Below are 19,874 nucleotides of genomic sequence, written 5' to 3'. Positions count from 1 at the left end.
CATCTACTCGAAGGCTGACAGGTGACGGACTGTGATCCGCTCGCTTGGTCCTCGCGTGCCGATCACTCCGTCACCTGTCCCCGTCTGCCTTAACGCCCTCTCTCGCATTGTCTCTTTGTCATCACCTCTCTTCCCATCGACATGGAGACACTGATCACCTACCAAGAGTACAAGCGCTACACGTCTCAACTCCTCCAGTGGCTCACGAACAAGTCCAACTCGATTCTCGTCAACAACCGGCACGAATGCTCCGTTAGAGTGAACGGTACCGGCCGCGTGTACACTGGTGACCTTGTGCCAATGGCCAAGCTGGTCGCCCGGTACGTCACCGTCCCACCCCACATCCACAAGATCCTCTTCTCGACAATCGAGCTTCGTACCGCGCGCTACCGTGAGTTCAAGCGGCTCGAGCGGACATGCCCCTGGCTGGCCGGCAGCAACGAATCACACTACCACTTCATCGAGGTGCTGCAGAGCATGTTCGGAGCGCTCGGCGGCCCAGCATGGCAAGAGCGACAGAAAGCCTCTGAGCCGGAAGACATTGTCAACCGATTCGACGGCCTGCATGTCGATGCAGGCGAAAGTGGTGAGGAGTCCGCTGGCGCTGCGCCCGCCCCGCAGCAGCGGAATCGGCGTCACAAGCGGAATGGCCGCAAGAAGGCCAAGTCGAAGAGAACTGCGCCCCCGCTTCCTCTCGAGAGCTATCAGATCATCCAGGATGACGAGAGCCTGACAACCGACTACCTCATCGCGGCGTACGAGCTTGTGCAAGAGTTCCGCGTGCTGCGCAAGTTTGTCCAGAAGCAGTGGCGATCAGTCGCCTACGAGGGACTCAACAGTGCCGTCGCCGGAGCGTTGTCGCACATGGTCGTTGCTGGCATCCAGGAGAGCGAGCTCGAGATCTGGCTCGATTTCCCCGACGGATACGATACGTTTGAGTCGGTGATCCGCAGCGTCACCTGCGGCGACATGGAGCGCGCACACAGCATGTTTGGCGACACGGAGAAGGACGACTTCAAGGAGTACACGATGTACTACACGTACCAGGCCCTGCTTGCATTCCTGAAGGACTTCCAAGAGAACCGGAGCGGCAAGCCGACGAAGCGCATGGCTAAGGAGCTGCGCAACTGGGACCCGAAGATGAACCTGCTCGCTGCCTCCAAGGAGCAGCGCTTGACGTGGCGACGGCAATACACGATCCTTTGGCTGTACGACCTCGTCAACGTCTACATCCGCGGGCGAACGACCAAGTGTCCATCGTGCGATCGCTGCGAGGAGAACGTCGAGATCCCCAAGGAAGAGGGGAACTGGAAGGACGCCGGCATCTGGCGCCGGCTGTTCGGCATGAACGAGTTCGCCGGCTTCGTGTCCTGGCTCGCGATGCAACGGCCCGGCACGGACGTCACGAAGAGCATCAGGCCGCACCATGTTTTTGAGCTTCAATGTCTCGTTGACTCGTGGTGCACAGCTCGTGGGTGGGCTCCGACTGAAGACGCAGGGAAGCAGCTGGGTCCACCAGCAAAGGACTTCGAGCCAGAGCGGGACTTGGAGAAGTTCCTCGGCATGCCAAATGTGCCAGGAAGCTTTCAGCACGGTGTGAGCTGGCTGCCGACGCCGTCAACCAGGAACGAGAGTCGCTGGCGCGCAACATCTTCCTCACCATCACCGAACGGCTGCGATCCGACTTTATCTTGTGTCTTGGGTACGTGCTTCTAGATGACAGGCTCGCCTTCCAGTCCGACTTCACCCGCGCCAACGGTCTGTGGTCGTACAGTCCGTACCTTTGCGGTGTCGGGCTCTCAGAGGCACTGGAGCTGGGGCAGAAGCTTGGCCTGTCGATGCTGGAGATCGCGCCCGAAGTCATGATGATTGTGCACCTGTACAACGAGGCCGTGCAGAAAGGTTACATGCAGCGCAAGCCACACCACTTCTGCGAGCGCCTCATGCGGCTCTTAGATCCATCATCGTTCTTCGTCAACGGCGAGCTGCCCAAGGAGAAGTTCGCCGAGGCGCTGTTCCAGCAAACCCAGGCGAACCTTCCTTTCGCGCAGCGGCGACGGAACCCGCGCTGCATCACTTGCAGTGTTCGCAACCAGCTCGACTCGGACTACAACACACTACAGCGCTACCAGTACCGGCAGAGCAGTAAGGGCACGCACCTTATGCGGCCCAAGGAGAATGTGAACAAGTATTACCGCCACGACTCATTCCTCGTCAAGTGCTATAACGCGGACTGGAACGTGCACAAGATCCGTGACGATGTGCTCGACGTGGACTCGGCACTCTTCAAGTTGCGCGTATACCGGAGCGCATGCGTGCCAGCGTCGAGCGGGGATGACAGTGGCGTCGAGTTGGAGGACACAGAGCTGGTGCGGCTGGCCCGCAAGGCAGGCGTCAAGGAGAACGAGCTGCTGGCCGGCCATTGCTGGGTGCAGCAGCTCGTGGATGGAGCGCAGCCCGCGCCGCGTGACGCTAGTCCCGCCTCGGCCAAGATCAGATCGAAGGCGCTCACCCTCAGCGCGCTGAAGTACGACCTGCAGACGGACATCTGCGGCGCGCGTCCAATGTCAGGGCTGAACTACTGGCTCGTCGTCTCGCTCGTCCTGCGCTTCTTCCGGCGCCTGGAGGCGACGCTCGAGGCAGGCAAGGAAAGCGAGTCGTTCAACTTCCGCTACAAGACGGATCACGAACACAAGGAGAACCAGCGCCTGAATGTGGTGCTTGAAGCGCTGATTGAGAGGGACGACGCACTCTTGCGCGTTGTTGCGCGCGAACTGCAGAACGACACTGAACTCAACCGCGGCCTTGGGCCGTGCGTGTACTGGGATACGACCGACCCGCTTAAAGGCTGGACCGGCTCGTCCCAGACTCTTGTATCATAGGCTAGGCATCTACAAACACATGACCATGTATCGCTATGTAAGATCCAGAGGCTGCCAATGGGATGGCGAGGTGGTTGTCCGTGGAGCGAGACGCTTATCTCTCGCCAACAAGTTCTTATCTCTCGAATGGTCAGGTCACGTGACTGTCCATCCCGTTGGTGATCACGGAGATCTTGACGTATGCATCGTCTGATCATACAAGAAGTCTAGCTAGCATTATGGGACAGATGAAAGGAAAAGAAGGACCGCACCACTTCCTGACGTGCGGCCCGTGGTCTACTTTGTTTACTGTTTAGTGCGCGGGAGCGGGGGTGTCGTCCTCGATTTCGGCGGGGAGAACAAGGTTGAGGAACACGCCGATGATGGACGAGATGAGGTAGGGCTCCTCGACGATGAGAATGATAGCGTCGAGGAAGCCGCGGAGGGAGGTGTTGGGTCCGTTGTAAGTGAAGATGTAGTTGAACCAGTGGGGAGAGACGAGGGACGCGAGACCGAGAGCACACGAGGTGGTGGCGATGAAGCGGTCGCGGCGGGTCCACTTGGCGAACGCCATAATGCGGATACCCGAGACGGCGACAGAGCCGAAAAGGAACGTGGTGAAGCCGCCAATGACGGCAGGAGGAGCGGCGACGAAGATGGCACCAAACTTGCCGATGATGCCCATGAGGAAGAGGATAGCAGCGCACATGTATCCACTGCGGCGCGAGGCGTTGCGCGTGAGCGCGATAACGGCCGAGTTCTGCGCAAAGGTGGTGAGCGGCGTGATGGTGCAGAGGTTGGCGAGGGCCGCGCTGACCGCATCCGCAAGCATGCCACCCTGGATGCGGCTCAGGAACTCGGGGCCCTCGAGAGGCATGTTGCTGGCCTGGATCGAAGCGGTGATGTTGCCGATGGACTCGGCGACGATGACAGCGTACGAGGCAAGCATAGGGAGGACGAGCTGGCCGCGCAGACCGAGCGGGAACGTGTGAACGAAGAGGAAGGTGCCACCGGGCGCCTTCTGGATGACCTTGCCGTCAAAGTAGCCCGTGGCGGCGGCGATGATCATGCCGGTGACGAAGCCGATGAAGACAGAGGCAGACTTCATGAACGCCGAGCCGAAAATCTCGCAGATGACAATGACCGAGAAGCACGAGAAGCCGAGACCGAGGTACTGTGCCGAGCCCCAGTGGTGCGACTGCGAGCCTGAGGAGCACAGCAACGTGTGGTCCGTCTTGCAGGGGCCGGAGCCGCCAGCCCAGTTCGTGATGCCGGAGGTGACGAGAGAGGCACCGATGAACAGGATCATGGTACCAATGATGAGCGGCGGGAACGCCCGCTGGATAGCCTTGGGCGGGACAAAGGCAAGAAGGATAGCGAAGAGACCGGTGAGAGCGCCAGTGCCGAGCACGGCGCCAAACTCTCTCGGACACGGCAGTTTCGTGCCATCAGGAGCAGTGGGGCAGGTGCCGTTCTCATAACACTGAGAGAAGTACTTGAGCGCAATGTTCGCAAAAGTGAACGAGGTGCCGACGACAGAGATGATGCCGGTGCCGAAGTAATACTTGGTTCCCCGAATGCGGTGGCGCGAGATCTGAACAGCGGTACCGATGGAGCACCAGATCAGGCAGGCCGAGACGAGGTACATTTGCGCTGATGAACCGAGGTTGGCGCCAGCGGGGCCGCCGAGGAGAAGCGGAGGAACAACGAGTCCACCGACCATCGCAAGAGCGCTAAGGTCAGCTATCAGTCCGAATGCCAGTCACGTACTGTTGCAGGCCGAGGATGAAAGTGAGAAAGTGCGGAAGTTCATCCTCGACGCCGTAGAAAGGAAGCTGGCCAGACTTGCAGAGGAACGGAATGTTGGGAGTGAAGAGCGCGGCGTAGTCGTAGTCGCCAAACCATGCTTGCTTGCTGACGAGCGACTTGGCAATGCTCTTGGGGCTGAAACGGCGCTTCGGGATATGACCGAGCGAGCTGCTGGGGACGCTCTCGACTGGGCTGACGTCCACAGTGGAGATCTCCTTGGTGGAGTATGTGTCGGTGTCGAGTTTGCTCTCAGGGGTGTGGGACATCTTGCTGTTGTTGATGGGATGGGGCTAACTTTGCTCTTTCCCACCAGCTATTATATGCGATCTGGCACTTGTGGAGCTAGTGAGCAACAGAGCCGAGATCATACCGTTAGCCTGCTATCGATAGCGGAACGGAGCACTGGCGTCATCAACGGCCCATTAGCGGAAGATCAGCAGCTTCGATAAGGTCAAGTGAGTCAACGTCCGAAGCACCGACGGCACCGAAGCCGCTGCCCTGGCTAGAACCGTGCTTGGCTAGATTCATGGCGTTTTCTGGGTCTGGCAGAGGCGCATCAAAGCCTTCAGAAGCAACCAGCCGGGTGCTGTGGATTTCGGCGTCCTTATCTCTTGAATGTGCCTCAGGGTCTCGGGTTCTGCCGACTGAGGACACGGACCGATGTCGTTGGTCCAGGGGATCGCACCCGTATCAGGCCCCACATTTGGCGCCGCTGTGGCGCCTGCGGTCTCCCTCCCAACCACCTGCAGCGTCCTGCCGACATCCCGGCTCCAAGTATGGCCGTGCGTTCCTCGGTATCTGGTGGCCAGGCCCGCAGCCATGCTATCTCGAGCACAAGTCCGATGGGATGCCCCTATCTGGCATTTTGTCGGGAAATACGATTACACTATGAGTCACCCCATTGGCTTCCTGCTGTCAATGGGATCGACGTAGAGCTGATACAGTTCATCTTGACCGCGATCCGAAGATACGAAGCACTAGTGAGGTACCAAGTGCGGTTATCAACTCGTCAGATCAGTAGCCGGAACGATCCGATGAACCAGTCAGTGCTTTTGGTTCATGCGCGAGCGACAGCAGCGTATAAAGCACAACAACAGCTCGCCAAGAGCCCAAGTCCAATCCAAACGAGCCAACCACCATGTCCGTCCCGACCATTTCCCTGCACGACTTTGCGGCGCGCCGCGCCGAGATCACCGAAGAGCTGATGCGTGCCTCGACCGAGGTCGGCTTCTTCACGCTCAGCAACCACGGTATTCCTCAAGAGGATGTTGATGCGATGTTCGCCCTCTCGAAGCGCTTCTTCGCGCTGCCCGACGAGGTTAAGGCCAAGACCCCGCTCAACGGAAAGAACGCTGGCTGGGAGAAGAACACCCAGGTCCGGCCGAGCACCGGTACCGCCGACCAGAAGGAGAGCCTTCAGCTTCAGTTTGCGCGCATGGAAGGCCTTTGGCCGGCTGATGAGGACATTGAAGGCTTCAAGACGAAGGCTGAGGCGTTTATGGAGCAGATCCGCGAGTGAGTTGCTGTCGTTAGAGTAGGCTGACCGCAGTCTCTCGACCCGCGTCATGGAGTGCTTCGCCGAGGGACTCGGCCTGCCTCTCGACACCTTCACCGTCGGCACGGTCTCGCCTCCCGGCTGCGATGACTCGCAAGATGTCCTCCGCCTCTTGCACTACCACTCCACCGTCGGCAAGAGGTTCGGGCCGAACTTTTGGCGTGCGGGCGCGCACGCCGACTTCGATGTCCTGACTATGCGTAAGCCAACTCCTCGTTCCCACCGCTAACCCCAGTGTTCCAGCGCGAGGGCGAGGGCGGTCTCGAGGTATGCCCCGGGCGCAAGGTTGTCGGCGACTTTGGAATGGGAGCCGAGTGGCTGCCGGTCGAGGCCCGCGCCGACCGCATCGTGTGCAACATCGGCGACCAGCTCATGCGCTGGTCCGACGACCGGCTCAAGTCGACCTACCACCGTGTGCAGTTGACGGAGAATTCGAGGCCGCGCTACTCGATGGCCTTCTTCAACCAGGCCCGCACCGATGTTGTCATCCAGGGACCGAACAAGAAGTACCCGCCTATCGTGAGTGGTACCCGAGAGCGAAGCTGATCAAAGACCGGTGGAGAGTTCATTCGCGAGGCGATGGAGCGTAACCGGATGCAGTCGGCGGAGATTGCGGCGATGGCGCGGCTCCAGAGCGCGGAGAAGGTTGCAACTGAAGTGCACTTCGTGCCTCAGCACATGCTCAAGGCTCAGTAGCTTGTATGTTTAGCGGAGGTCGTGGAGAGGTTGTAGTCGATCTCGGTAGTGTCCAAGTATGATGATGAGTGCTGCGCATTGAAGTGGCTGGTGTCTGCTGCTGCGAGATGCGAGAGATGGAGACAATGGAGCTGCTGGAGCTCTACATCACGAGGTGGAGGCAGATTTCGGCGTACTCAGTTGAAAATTACGTAATATTAGTAACGGAACTCCGTCAGGCCCGACAGCGCAGTTCATTGCGAGCACACCACCTCCTTGATCATTGCTAACGTTGTAGACTGTCGCCGTCGGAGTTATCAAGTCCGTGGAGAAGACTGACGGCAAGGTAAGTGGTCATTCGCTCGACATCGTGAGCGAGAAGCTGACTGTCCCAGGGTAGGCAAGACCACCAAGGCCGCCGAGAGGTGAGATGACCAAGCTGGGGTGAGATGACGGAGTGGAGGTGGCGTTTTGATTCCGCGTATCTTACGTAATTTGCTACCGCCCAGGGGTGTGGCTCGCAGTGGTGCACTCTCCCCCAGTCCTTGCCTGGACTATTCTACCCGCTCATCGCGAGTCGGCAACATTCAAGATACTCGTGCAGACGATCGTCCTGCACAATTGGTTGGAGATGATGGAGAGTGCATTCTGCATCGTGCCCTTCTATCCAGTCATCTCGCCGCTCGAAGCCAATGCATCCAGCTTCAGTACTATGCACCCTTACGGTAATAAGTGCTTTCCGTGCACTCGCCGAACGATCGGTCAACACCTCGGCATGACTCATGTAGGACGGCGGTGTCCGATGAACCTATGCCACATGCATTCAGTTAGCGAGGGTTGCGCCAAGCGATCACCCTCCTTTGCGCCTGCACTGGATGTGGGTCCCGAACGTGTCTGCACTTTAATAGAGCTATCTATGACGGGGTCTCATGTCCACGACTGCCCTGCCAACATTCCTCTTTTCGACTCCACTTCTTCAGCATCACTCACAATCGCCAAGCAGAGTGACCGCTCGCATGACCATCTGCAGCACTCTTGATAACCTCAACCACGGAAGCCAGGGGATACGGAGGGTCTCAGAGGGAGCTGCGTAATACTGTGTTCGCTTGCTGTGCAGGCTGTGCTTGTGAATCGAGGAACTGCTGATGTAGAGCTTCAGCATGCGCTGTCAAGCCAGGTTAATGCGGGTAGAAGAAGAAGTGGGGATCTCGCCATTGTTCCCACTTGTTAATGAATGAAGAGCGAGGTGACGTATCCACGAACCTACGTGCCCCATAAGCCGAGGTAACCCGGGTGGTCGACCGCCAGATCCGACCGCAGGAGCAGATCTTAAGAGTCAAACGGATTCAGAATGATAATGACTTCACATCTGCTCACAGTAGCGTGCTGAGGACTGCAGCATAGACGGAGTGCGCTCTTCTCAGCTGATTGGACAACTTGCAGATACCTGCAGGCGAAATCGGTAGGGTATGTAGAGAGCGATTGCATTTGTCTGCTAAAGTGGCGTTCGGCCGTCTGTGGTACCCTGGTTTACATCCATATTGATCCACACAGGACCGTGACTTTCGGAAGGTGAAAAGGTTGTGACCGTTGATCGGAAGGCTGGTAACAACGAGGAGCATGTTCCTGGCATGGAGTCTCCGTAGCGTACGTCCGAGACTCGCAATGTCCCAGCACCCCTTGACACCCGGCGCAGAAGCCTTGCAAAAGAAGCGTCCGGTTATCTGACCCAGGGCACCAGCGTCATACTGATGCCAGGAATATCGCAGCGGGGTCCCGGAGCAGCGATGACATATTCACCGCCATGCACCGTCATATGGGTAGAAGCTGCTTCGACTCAAGTAAGATCACCAGAACGTACCGTATTGAGGATGGCTCAGAGCAACGCAAGCCAAGCCCGTCTATAAGTAAGCCACGGTACCTTCGGAAAACCGTGACCGCGAGCCCATGATCCCACACATTGAAGACACTTAGGTGGGTGCTTCTTCGTCTGTGACGAAGTCAGTCTCTATGCTCCTTAAGCAGCGGAGGGTGAAATGTCAACGATGTGCTAGATCCTGACAGGTGGATGAGCATCTGGGAACACCCGGTAGGTTAACCCATGGGATTTGACTGACGCCAGGCTGTGTCCGCTGTCGACATCCCCAGCCATTTATACGTCCGAGAACTCTCGTACCTTCGGCTCCGACTGCGGACCAAAGGCAGACTGGACCCGCACCAGGCGTAGCTTTGACACCGACACGAGGTCGCGACAAGGTACGGTAGCTGGGGGGGTAAGCCTCCCCCTTGGGCCATGTGCATCACTTAGATGAATCACGAAAGTACCTGACGCACCCAACCCCGAGACCGAGATCTCATCGATCTGCCCGCTCAATTGAGCTCTGGAGCTCACAGTCTAGATTTCGCTCGAGTGACTTATAAGACTGCGCAGCAGAAGAACGTCATGGTCAGTGTTTGTCCGCCATACCGTCCTCTACAAACTACAGTATCTTATCTACCTGAGCAGTTCTTTCTCAGCCTTGCCCTTCCGATTAGAATGGGGTTCGAACACCACACCAAGGCGCTCCTGTAACCGGAGGAATACCGACTGCTTCACACGAGGCATGAAGGATTCGGCCGCACGATCCGCGATCCGTGCAACCCTCCAGGTCGAACTGAGGGCGTCGCTACGCGCTTGTCTCTCATTGTCCTGCGGACTCAAAGCCGTGCATGGCGACGGATAGCTGTCGAGAAGGAATGCCCCTGGAGAATATGAGAGGATCAGAGCATACGTCCAACCGAGAGGTAGGGAGAAGGGTGTGATCATCATATAGCTATCTAGGGGACGGGCAGACTAGGTGGAGGACGTGAGGGCCAAGTGAGCATGCGCGGGCTCGACGCCTCCGCTCGACACTCACTGTGCCTCAGGACAGCCTCCGACATTGACACAGGCAGCTCCCCGCAAATATCACCAACAGCAAAGGCGCGACGAGATTTTGGTGCAGGCGGGATCCGGAAAGCTCGGCGACCGGCTCATACTCCAGAACTCTGTCGCGCTTGGGAGCAAGGCACAGGAGGAGAGGGAATAGGTTGTCTGAGTCCAGCACAAAGCTCTTCTAGTTCGTAGAGTCTACATCGGACTTGCTGCAGCTCACGTTGTCCGCAGGAACGCTGGGACGACCAGACTGGATGATCTACCCAGACTTAATGTCAGACCTGGGATGAATTCACCAGCAGGTAGTACAGTACACAGCGTTCTTGCCAACACGCTGGGTCGGCTCTTGTTCACTTTGCCGGTTGTCGTGCTCGGGATGACGGAAGCCGCGCGATTGACTTGTTTCTCGTCCTTGTCCACATGACGGGGGCAATACGCAGTTGCGATTATCTCGTGGGAGGCTGAGCTGCATCTGTATCGCTCAATGAGGTTGGCGTTCGCCAGAATCCCGCGATGATTTGAGGTCGAGATTGTCTTCGTCCTCGATAAGGGTGAGATGTCGCGACCAACGCCAGGTCTCAATATCGACCACGAATTGAGCCAGATGCGGGCTGTTACTGTCGTGTTGCGAATTACAGAGGAGACCTCCAGCTGATCCTTGATCCTTGAGCTCAAAATGGTCGACGACGCACGAATGCGCCTCCCAGGACGGCCGCTCCGGTCCGACATCCATGGAGTCACAAGCAGCACCGTTGGTCCTCGGTTGTTGACCATGTCCGTGACTAGTTGAAAGATTCAGAGTGGACGAACTCCGCCAAGATTTCGCGGGCGCAACAGGTGTGGTCAACGTAAGCGGACATATCGGACCGCACTTCCGACTTCAATCACCTGCGCTGCGGGGGGCTGCCGACGAATATGCAAGTGCACTGATCGTATTGAAGGCTGAGCCAAGCTCACGGCGGTCTGAGGCGCGAATGCGGAAGCGGTGTCTAAGAGTTGCGTGGTGGCAAGGGGTTGCGTGCTAAGAGGGGGGAGGGGAGTTCTCGCCTCACATGGTCGGCGAGGGGTCTGCGAGGAAGGGAGTCATAGTGGGAAAGAGATGAATCAGGAACTTGAGGTCAACTTGAGGTCAGCGGTGTGTTCCCATGCCCCCCAGAAACTCAGAGCTACCGAGCGAAGATGCAGACCGGTTTGTGACGAGAAGCTGTGGTTGATAGGATGGGCAGAGGGTGCCAGACGCCCCTGACGAAGGCGGCGCAGACGAGTGCTTCGTTGATGTCTTCCGTATCATATTGTGGCCGGTATGAACTGCAGTCCGATCAGGCAGAGGAGACTCAGGTTGTTGAAGCAGACGAAAAGGGGTGCAGGGCTCTCGGGTTAAGCACAGAGCGCTCGACACCGTCGAGTGTGCAAGGGGGCGCTTCGAGGGTATGTTTCGATACCCTTTGAAACCCCCTCGCTCGACGACGCCTCCTCACGGGCAGTTCTTCGTCTTTCCCCTGCTCACTCAGTCGGCGCCCCAAGCTAGACGTCACCGCTGAACGGTTCACGGATTATCAGCCGAAGGCTACTCTTACGAAAAGTTGCGCGACCACAGTTCATCGGCTGGAGCAGGTGCGCGTTGTTCAAGAGGGGGTGGGGCCCAGCACTCTGGCTTCCCATCGCCCGGTGAACTTTGAGTTAGCAATCACTGTTTACCTTGACCGCATGTTGCTGTACCCACAATCTCAGCCAAGACCTGTCATTCTACTACGGGGCTGAGCTTGGTACTCACGGTGTCGGTGGCTGCAGCAGGACCCGACAATGGTGAACCGTTCGAGAGGAGCCTTCAGCTTCGTGCCTGCACGCACAACTGAGGTGGAGAGAACGATTACGTAATACGCCGCCGATCAACACCCCACGTGGCTATCTCTTCCGATTCCACTTCGAACTCGTCTTCACTCGGAAATGCAGAAGACGAGGTAGCGTTCGCAACAACGCGAATAATGCAGCGAGGAGTTAGGCCAGTCACTATTTACATAAAATCTGGCTACGGGGCTGAAGCAGAAACAAACACACGTCGTTAGACGCGTATTTACTTCTTCTTGTTGGCCTTCTCGGCGGCCTTGGTGGTCTTGCCACCCTGGGACAGTCAGCTTCTCGCTCACGATGTCGAGCGAATGACCACTTACCTTGCCGTCAGTCTTCTCCACGGACTTGATAACTCCGACGGCGACAGTCTACAACGTTAGCAATGATCAAGGAGGTGGTGTGCTCGCCATCAGTCCTCACAAACCGGGACCACTGCTGAGATGGTGGACCCGAGTCGTTCGGAGGATAGCGAGAACATGATCGACTGACCTGGCGCATGTCACGAACTGCGAAACGACCGAGAGGGGGGTACTCGGAGTAGGTCTCAACACAGATGGGCTTCTGTTATTTGTTAGCGATGAGTTCGAAGTTGATAGAGTGAGGATCGGCGGTGGAGGTCACGTGACACCCAAGCGAAAAATTTCGAATAGTGCCACTCCACCTGGAACTTCTCGACGAGATAGGTCTCGATGAAGAGATGAGGAAAAGGAACGCGATTTCTTACCTGACCGACAAGCTTGACGATGGCAGCGTCACCAGACTTGATGAACTTGGGGGCCTGCTCGAGGGCCTTACCGGTACGACGGTCGATCTTCTCGATGATCTCCTCGAACTTGCACGCAATGTGGGCAGTGTGGCAGTCAAGGACGGGGGTGTAACCGGCACCGATCTGGCCGGGGTGGTTGAGGACGATGACCTGGGCGTTGAAGGAAGCGGCCTCCTTGGGGGGGTCGTTCTTGGAGTCACCGCAGACGTTTCCACGACGGATGTCCTTGATGGAGACGTTCTTGACGTTGAAGCCGACGTTGTCTCCGGGGAGACCCTCGGGGATCTGCTCGTGGTGCATCTCAACGGACTTGACCTCAGTGGTGACGTTGACGGGGGCGAAGGTGACGACCATGCCGCCCTTGATGATACCGGTCTCGACACGGCCGACGGGGACAGTGCCGATACCACCGATCTTGTAAACGTCCTGGAGGGGGAGACGGAGGGGGCGGTCGGTGGGGCGGTAGGGGGGTCGATGGCGTCGATGGCCTCAAGGAGGGTCTTGCCAGAGGCCTTGCCGGCCTTGGTCTCCTTGTTCCATCCCTTGTACCAGGGCATGTTGGTGGTGGCCTCGATCATGTTGTCACCGTGCCAGCCGGAGATGGGGACGAAGGGAACCGACTTGGGGTTGTAGCCGACCTTCTTGATGAAGTTCGAGGTCTCCTTGACGATCTCGTTGAAGCGGTCCTCAGACCACTTGCAGGTGTCCATCTTGTTGCACGCAACAATGAGCTGACGGACACCGAGAGTGAACGCGAGAAGAGCGTGCTCACGGGTCTGGCCGTCCTTGGAGATACCAGCCTCGAACTCACCAATACCGGTGGCAATGATGAGAATGGCGCAGTCGGCCTGCGAGGTACCGGTGATCATGTTCTTGATGAAGTCACGGTGACCGGGGGCGTCGATGACGGTGACGTGGTACTTGGGGGTCTCGAACTTCCAGAGGGCAATGTCGATGGTGATACCACGCTCACGCTCGGCCTTGAGCTTGTCAAGAACCCAGGCGTACTTGAACGAGGACTTGCCGAGCTCGGCGGCCTCCTTCTCGAACTTCTCGATGGTACGCTTGTCGATACCACCGCACTTGTAGATAAGGTGGCCGGTGGTGGTCGACTTACCGGAGTCGACCTGGGGGGAGTCAGCAAAGATTCTCTCTCGATGTTTTGACCGGCCGGAAGTTTTGACCGGCCGTTCTCGACCGTTTTGCTCTAAAACTCGATCTTTCGAAGGAGATCGCGAGCGCATGCATCACTCACGTGACCAATGACGACGACGTTGACGTGAAGCTTGTCCTTGCCCATTTTTAGAGGTTCTGAAGTCAGTGGATGAGAAGAAAGAAGAAGAAGTTGAAGTAAGAAGGTGGATGAGTGGTGGATGGAAGTGGCGGTGGGGGTGAAAAAATTGGGTGCCACTCCGGGTGCGAGCTGGCGCTAGTGGATTCGGCGGTTTCAAATTTTGATATCCGACCCACCTGCGTGGCAACCCGGCACCATCGCCCACAGACGAAGCATGCACGTAGCCTGCAGATTGCGGTCGACGACGAATGCGTAGACAGTGAAGCAGCCCAAGTCTGAGAGGTTGAACTGCATGCGCTAATCGCAGATCCCCTCAGCGGTGATACTGGAGAACAATGAGATCCAAACCCGTCCCCATCGAGCCACTCAAACCAGTCCAAGCAGTGAGAAAGAGCGGGGAGACACGCTCAGTACGCCGTCGATGCCGTCGGTAGAAAGATAGAGGGGATCGGTGTTGCTGGCGGAGGAAGCACTCACTTTACTGAGTAGAAGGTGGGATTGAGGAGTGAGAGACGAAGTTTCTTTGCCGTATATAGGGGAGCCGCATCACACTTCTCTTGGAGTTTTTCACGTCTGCATATCCCCGAATATGTGGCAATTTACGTTCTTTCGACGTTTGCCTGGCCATTGACTTGAAGGGGGAAGTGTGATAGGTGGACCGGTCGAGTCACAGGGGGCGGGCCGTAGGGATTGTTCCTATTTCATCTAAGGGAATGCGCCTACGGGAGGCCTGAGTTCATGACGTACCTGGGCGCGCTGGGCGAGCGTTTGGCCCTCCCCCACACAGCCCGCACATCTCTGCTAAGATCTGATCGTACTAAGATCAGCACTGCATTTGGGCTCTTCTGCTTGTAACGAGCGTCGGTCTCGAACGAGAACGTGCCTGCATGGAATCGAGTAGTCATCTCCCCAACCATCACAGTCGCTGTACAGAATAACTACCGTGTCGCGCGATCTCATGTTTCCAGCCTCCCAATGCGATAATTCTCTCCTAGCCTGCCCCTGTGGTGGTCGCACCTGACCGTTCCATGCCCTGAAGGCTTTGCCATACTGCTCTACCGTGACAGGTCGGCTCAGATGAAAATTTACCAGCCAAGAAACTGCTAGCCCAATGCCGCACCCAGCGCCAGCCCCGCTCCTAACAGGGTGTCGGTCTGGTGCCTGAAGCAGCATATTCTGAGCATGAGCCCAAAGCGAAACGGACCGAGATACGGAACCCCACCGCATGTCTGTGCAGGTCGCCGTGCCGTGTACCCAAGGCAAACCCAAACCACGGGTGCCGAAAAATTTCTCTGGTGACCGGCCGGCTGTACTGGCAACTGGCGGCGCACAACCCACCCTACGCCCCATAGCCGTCACTGACACGAGCGATAAGATCCCACTCCGACCAGAGACGGGTCGGAGCTTGGCAGTAGTGCCCGAACGCCCACGCATGTGACCTTTGTCTCGCGAGCATCGCGCTCATGACTGCCCTGCCTGGCGTCCAACATTACTGAGTTCGTCACCTCCCCATTCATCGACATTGCTTCGCCCCGTTACTCGCATCCACTTCATCTACAATCCTGCACATCTGCACCATCCAGCCTTGCGATGGGATGATTCACTGACCATGTTCTCGTCCCCTCAGGGGCGTTGGCAAACTTCGCAGCGCCAACGGCTGGCCGTTGCATTCGCCAGGTTCACCGTGTGCCCTATTGGTCGCCCTCCCAACGCGTCCGCGCACAGGTGCGAGCGTGGCCGGCGAAGGTTTGTGACCCTTCGTTCACCATCTAGATGGCACTCAGCGCCGCTTCAGGCCTGGGCACGATCACTCGAGGGCAACACGAGGTCTGTGCATGGTAACACTGTGCACCTATCCCATCCGTCGACCTACGCCCGTCCCCTCGGCCCGTGGCTGGACGATCAGTGCGACCACCCAAGCCTGCCGCCTTGTCTCAGATAGACAACTCGGGCGGCTTGCATGCAGGGGCGTGGGCTTGGCCCTTTGTCCAGCAGCGAAAATCTTCACTGGATCGCATTCGACTGACATGACTCTGTGGAACTGAACGAACTCACCCCAGATCGCAACAGTGACCTTCCCCGATAACCAGTTGGTTCAGCCCATCCGAACGCAGCGGTCCGCATCTCGTTGCATGCACACTCGACCTTGCATTCCGCACCGTCCGTTCCCCAGCTTCCCGCTTGGAAGATGCGCAGCCCATCTGCCTCACCAAAAGCCAGTCACGACCCGTACGATTGAGGGGCACCGACCGGTAACCTCTCTCAGCATCGGTCGACACGGCTGCATCAAACTGCCACACTAAGATCAGCTGCAGGGTGTGCAGGGCATACAGGGCCTGACGATAAGATTACAGGCAAGCTAGTCGCTGCTGGCGCCGTTCCTGTGCGTGAGATACGGTGTTCCATGTCTCAGAGGGCCGCTGAAACGATACCGAGGAAGGCGGCCAGTCGTGGGGCGCAGGTCCTTGCTCGGGTCCAGGACCGTATCGCGATTGGAGTCGGAGGGCGCAATAGTCCTCACTATCGCTTTGCGATCTGCGATCCATCGTGACGTAGGGCGGCCCCTCGCTGTTCCTCCAAGTGCCGTACCCCTGCGCCCTCGCCATCCCACGAATCTCCTCTGTTCAGCTCATCCTCATACATGATCATACAGGATCGGCATGGCGTCCTGCGCCCTTCCTTCGCTGAGGCTTCCTGCCTAGCTGCCTAGTCTGACTGACAGACTGCGCCCCGTTAGGCTCCTGCCCTTCTCGTCTCGTCTCTTGGAAACGCACCCTAGCCCTTCCGCTTCGCTGGGGTCTGGTCCAGCCCGTCCTCCACCGCGACGTCTGCACAGCTCACCTCCTTTTCCCAGCAGAGTCGTCTTCCTCCTTTCCACTTCACCACTTCCCCTTCCTTTCTTCATCGTGCATTCTCCCATCACTCAACCCACTCCCGACGAACCTCGTGTAAACTCTGTCCCTTAAACTCCTTCAAACTGTGAGTCGACGCCAGGCGCATCCCTACTGTGTTTTCCAAATGGTCTAGACCGCGGGTGGCGATATCCTTTCGACTCCTAGCTCGTCGAGACGTCAATCGCCGCGGCATTCTATCTCGTCCCCCCCCCTCGTCGCCCCCTCGCGGTACGGTTAGTCGTTGCCGTGGCGAACAATCATTGCTGTCCGTTCCGGGTCGATTCCTATCTGTTCTTGGCCATCCGTACCTTTTGCCGCCCTTCCTCGGCAGTTGTTGATGGCTGCTGACTATAGTCATCTGCAATGGCACTTCTCTTCGTTACGTGGAACGACATGGCCGCCCTGCTCGTCCAATCACATCGCCTTTCGAGAGGCCGCAGAGAGGAGGAGGGGCTTTACCGGGAATCGCAAGCGAACCCCCCGCTTGAGGAAGGACCTCGACGAGGCCTTCTCGCCCACTTCACCTTCCTCAGCAGCCATTCTCGACGGCTTCGATCTGTCCCCGACTCCGCACGTTAGGCCCAACGCCTCCGAGGCCGTGGCCAACTTCGCTTTTGTCGAGGGCGTCAGCCAGGCCAGGGTCGACCTTCTCAAGTCGCAAATGAAGGCCTGGCTGCCCTTTTTCGCGTCATCGTCCAAGCGATGGAGGAGGATTCCGGCAAGAAGGTTCCCCGCAACCACGACAACATCCCCACCATCTGGTGGTCTCGCAGTTCCTCCACGGACAGCGTGATCGCCATTTCGGTGCTGGCATTCCTACGTTGCACCGTTGTCTGCGACCGGAACCAGCGTCCTCGTCCCTCGACCTCCCCGGGGACGGTGTGCCTCATGTGCGTACGTTACTACCTCCAAAACGGACCCCGCGATGCCGCTACAGGCTGTCGTCTTGACTTCAGCCTGGAGCCTCACTCCTGGCGTGTCCCAACCCTGGTGGCTCATACCATCCGCCGATCACGATTCAACATGGGCTGGACCACGCCTTGGCCGACCTCCACAACGGAGTTCAATCCCGCTCTCGTCAACGCCCGAGTTGAGCTTCGATTCCTCAACTTCGGCATCGGTTCGAGCCCCTTCTCTGCCCTGAACGTGTGCTTCGAGACTGCGCTCCCCATGATCATGGCCCTCCGTGACCGTCTCGGAGCGCACGGGCTCTGCCTCGACTTTGCGGGCGAGCTCACTCCCCGCCTCCCCGAGCAGTACACGTTCAACGGCGTCGAGAACATTGAGCGCCCGCTGCTCAATGCAGAGCTCGGACTTGACCTCGATGTCCGGCAAGGCAAGCTCCGCGTCGGTAAGAATTGCCTCAACGCTCGTGCCGTGGACATCGACGGGTGGGATGATGGCCAGTTCGAGCGGCACGTTGGTGACGACTTCGTTGCTGCCGAAGCTCTCCTGTCCCTGGGCGTGGATGGCGTTGAGGACAGTCACTCGTGGCTGGTATCGGCTCTTCACGTTGCTCGGCACTGGAAGCCTGCCTTTTATCTGCAAGACCTTTGGCCGAGGCACTCCTAAATCGACTCCGCGCGCACGGGCTCTGCATAACATTCACTGGACAGCTCTGTGGCCGTCTTCCTGAGGCATACCAGTTCAATGGGTTGGAGCAGGTGGAACGGGCGTTCGTGAACAAGAGCCACAGCATGGAGATCGATGAGGCGAATGGCAAGCTGAAGCTCTCGGCGTCTGTTGTCAACTGTCTGGCGCTGGATTCGGATGCCTGGCCGTCGCTACCGTCAGATTACCCTTCCGCGGTAATAACTCCTGCCAACACCGACAGACTTAGTGGGCGCCTCAAGTCGATACTGAGGTGACTACAACAGCCAACAGTCGTCAAGGCTGTCTCTCTCACGCGTCGTGATCATCTAACCCTCGTCACCGATACCTTGGGCCCTCACCTGAGTGAAGAGAAACTGCGCGCTCTTCGACGGTACTCACTGAACGTCTCCAGCGTAATCCGAAATCAGGTAATGAAGATCCGGAACCCGAAGAAGTGGTCCCGTCGACTCGCACAACAGCGCAAGTACGGGAAATCGAGGCGAGCGCGATATGCGGAGCAGGGACTTAACTCCCATGGAATCCCGATTCATTCATCGGCCTTAGACGCTTAGTCATATGTCGTCGCTTCCCGTCGGTGTTTAAAACTGTGTTTCCTCCTAATTCGCTTCCACCACCAGCTGGATTTGCGGGAATCGCTTCCGAACTTCAGACCACCGGCAGTTATGAGTCTGGTTTTGGACGACCACGAGCATGACGACCACGAGCACGACGGCCTCGACAAACCTTCCGCCATTGAGAGGCACAAGGAGTGGGGCCGCCTGTTGGAATGTGCAGGAGCTGGTCTTGACTCTAAGAAGTCCTTCAGGATTCTGAGAATGGACGAGTACCGCGACCATGTCGGAAATGATCTCCTTTTCAAGCTCCATACAAGGATGCCGGACTCTGAGCTGGAAGGCGTCTTTGCGGAGCATCTTGCACAGTCCAATTCCTTCCCACCTCCCTCGGTGTTGAACTAGTAGACGACCGCTTTTTCGACGACAAATTTCCAAGATATTCCAGAGCCTTCATGCATTCTATACCCTATGATACGTTCGGCTGCGCTGTCTTGAACTCTGGACTCTCTAGCCTGATCCCTGTCCGTCCTGTTTTAGCCGCGATGCTGACCGATAATGAGTCGGCGCCGGAGGTCAAAAGTGACCGAGATACACTTGAAAAGCCAAGACAGCATTGGCGGTGTGCGCGACGCCTTCAATCTCATGCCGGCCATGCGAGCTCTGTGATCGATTGCGATGTCGCTTCGACTCAACAATCGCTTAATTCCCTCCTTCGTACGTCAGCTGACATTAACGGGAACTATGACCCTTCGCAGCCTCCAAGCCATGTCGGTGATCGACCTCTCTTCCTTTTGGCACATCACCGATGCCGTCCTCTGGGACCCCCCCACGACACATGCCCCACCGCTTGCTCGGTATGCACCGCGTGAGTTAAACTCTTGACAGCGGCACCTCACGTAGGCATGTCGCGTTCTCTCCCCATATCGCGGCGAACATTGAAGGGAAGCACTACCTGAATAAGGGCGACCTTCGCGAAAGCGACGGTACATTGATGCAGCGGATAGCATCGCAAGCCCACATGGTCAGTCCACCGACGGTGTCACAGACCCGCAGTGATAGGGGAGTATGACTGGGAGTCTACTTACAG

General features: G+C 57.6%; 7 protein-coding genes across 7 annotated transcripts; 5 read left to right on the top strand and 2 right to left on the bottom strand.

Annotated features, from left to right (window-relative positions):
- Positions 1-141: 141 nt before the first annotated feature.
- A1Q1_02025 (uncharacterized protein) lies at positions 142-2,882 on the top strand (the record flags this gene model as incomplete). The annotated part of the gene is made up of 2 exons (XM_014325033.1): positions 142-1,471; positions 1,525-2,882. 2 exons carry the CDS (start codon positions 142-144, stop codon positions 2,880-2,882), a joined length of 2,688 nt encoding a protein of 895 aa, XP_014180508.1.
- A 292-nt stretch (positions 2,883-3,174) lies between these two features.
- Positions 3,175-4,936, bottom strand: A1Q1_02024 (nucleoside transporter; the record flags this gene model as incomplete). The annotated part of the gene is made up of 2 exons (XM_014325032.1): positions 3,175-4,594; positions 4,632-4,936. The coding sequence occupies 2 exons, from the start codon at positions 4,934-4,936 to the stop codon at positions 3,175-3,177; spliced, it is 1,725 nt and encodes a 574-aa protein (XP_014180507.1).
- An 872-nt stretch (positions 4,937-5,808) lies between these two features.
- A1Q1_02023 (FAO1p) lies at positions 5,809-6,189 on the top strand (the record flags this gene model as incomplete). The annotated part of the gene is made up of 1 exon (XM_014325031.1): positions 5,809-6,189. The coding sequence occupies one exon, from the start codon at positions 5,809-5,811 to the stop codon at positions 6,187-6,189; it is 381 nt and encodes a 126-aa protein (XP_014180506.1).
- Positions 6,190-6,235: 46 nt separating this feature from the next.
- On the top strand, positions 6,236-7,348 carry A1Q1_02022 (FAO1p; the record flags this gene model as incomplete). Its single annotated transcript, XM_014325030.1, has 4 exons — positions 6,236-6,412; positions 6,469-6,744; positions 7,199-7,246; positions 7,301-7,348. 4 exons carry the CDS (start codon positions 6,236-6,238, stop codon positions 7,346-7,348), a joined length of 549 nt encoding a protein of 182 aa, XP_014180505.1.
- A 4,540-nt stretch (positions 7,349-11,888) lies between these two features.
- On the bottom strand, positions 11,889-13,731 carry A1Q1_02021 (translation elongation factor 2; the record flags this gene model as incomplete). The annotated part of the gene is made up of 6 exons (XM_014325029.1): positions 11,889-11,936; positions 11,986-12,033; positions 12,155-12,226; positions 12,390-12,791; positions 12,842-13,558; positions 13,687-13,731. 6 exons carry the CDS (start codon positions 13,729-13,731, stop codon positions 11,889-11,891), a joined length of 1,332 nt encoding a protein of 443 aa, XP_014180504.1.
- A 3,911-nt stretch (positions 13,732-17,642) lies between these two features.
- Positions 17,643-18,191, top strand: A1Q1_02020 (uncharacterized protein; the record flags this gene model as incomplete). The annotated part of the gene is made up of 1 exon (XM_014325028.1): positions 17,643-18,191. One exon carries the CDS (start codon positions 17,643-17,645, stop codon positions 18,189-18,191), a length of 549 nt encoding a protein of 182 aa, XP_014180503.1.
- A 704-nt stretch (positions 18,192-18,895) lies between these two features.
- A1Q1_02019 (uncharacterized protein) lies at positions 18,896-19,189 on the top strand (the record flags this gene model as incomplete). The annotated part of the gene is made up of 1 exon (XM_014325027.1): positions 18,896-19,189. The coding sequence occupies one exon, from the start codon at positions 18,896-18,898 to the stop codon at positions 19,187-19,189; it is 294 nt and encodes a 97-aa protein (XP_014180502.1).
- Positions 19,190-19,874: the final 685 nt, after the last annotated feature.

This window comes from Trichosporon asahii, assembly GCF_000293215.1.
Source record: "Trichosporon asahii var. asahii CBS 2479 unplaced genomic scaffold scaffold00050, whole genome shotgun sequence".
In the NCBI taxonomy this organism is placed as follows: domain Eukaryota; kingdom Fungi; phylum Basidiomycota; class Tremellomycetes; order Trichosporonales; family Trichosporonaceae; genus Trichosporon; species Trichosporon asahii.
Note: the sequence above shows the minus strand (reverse complement) of the source record. Positions and strands in the feature narration are given on the sequence as shown.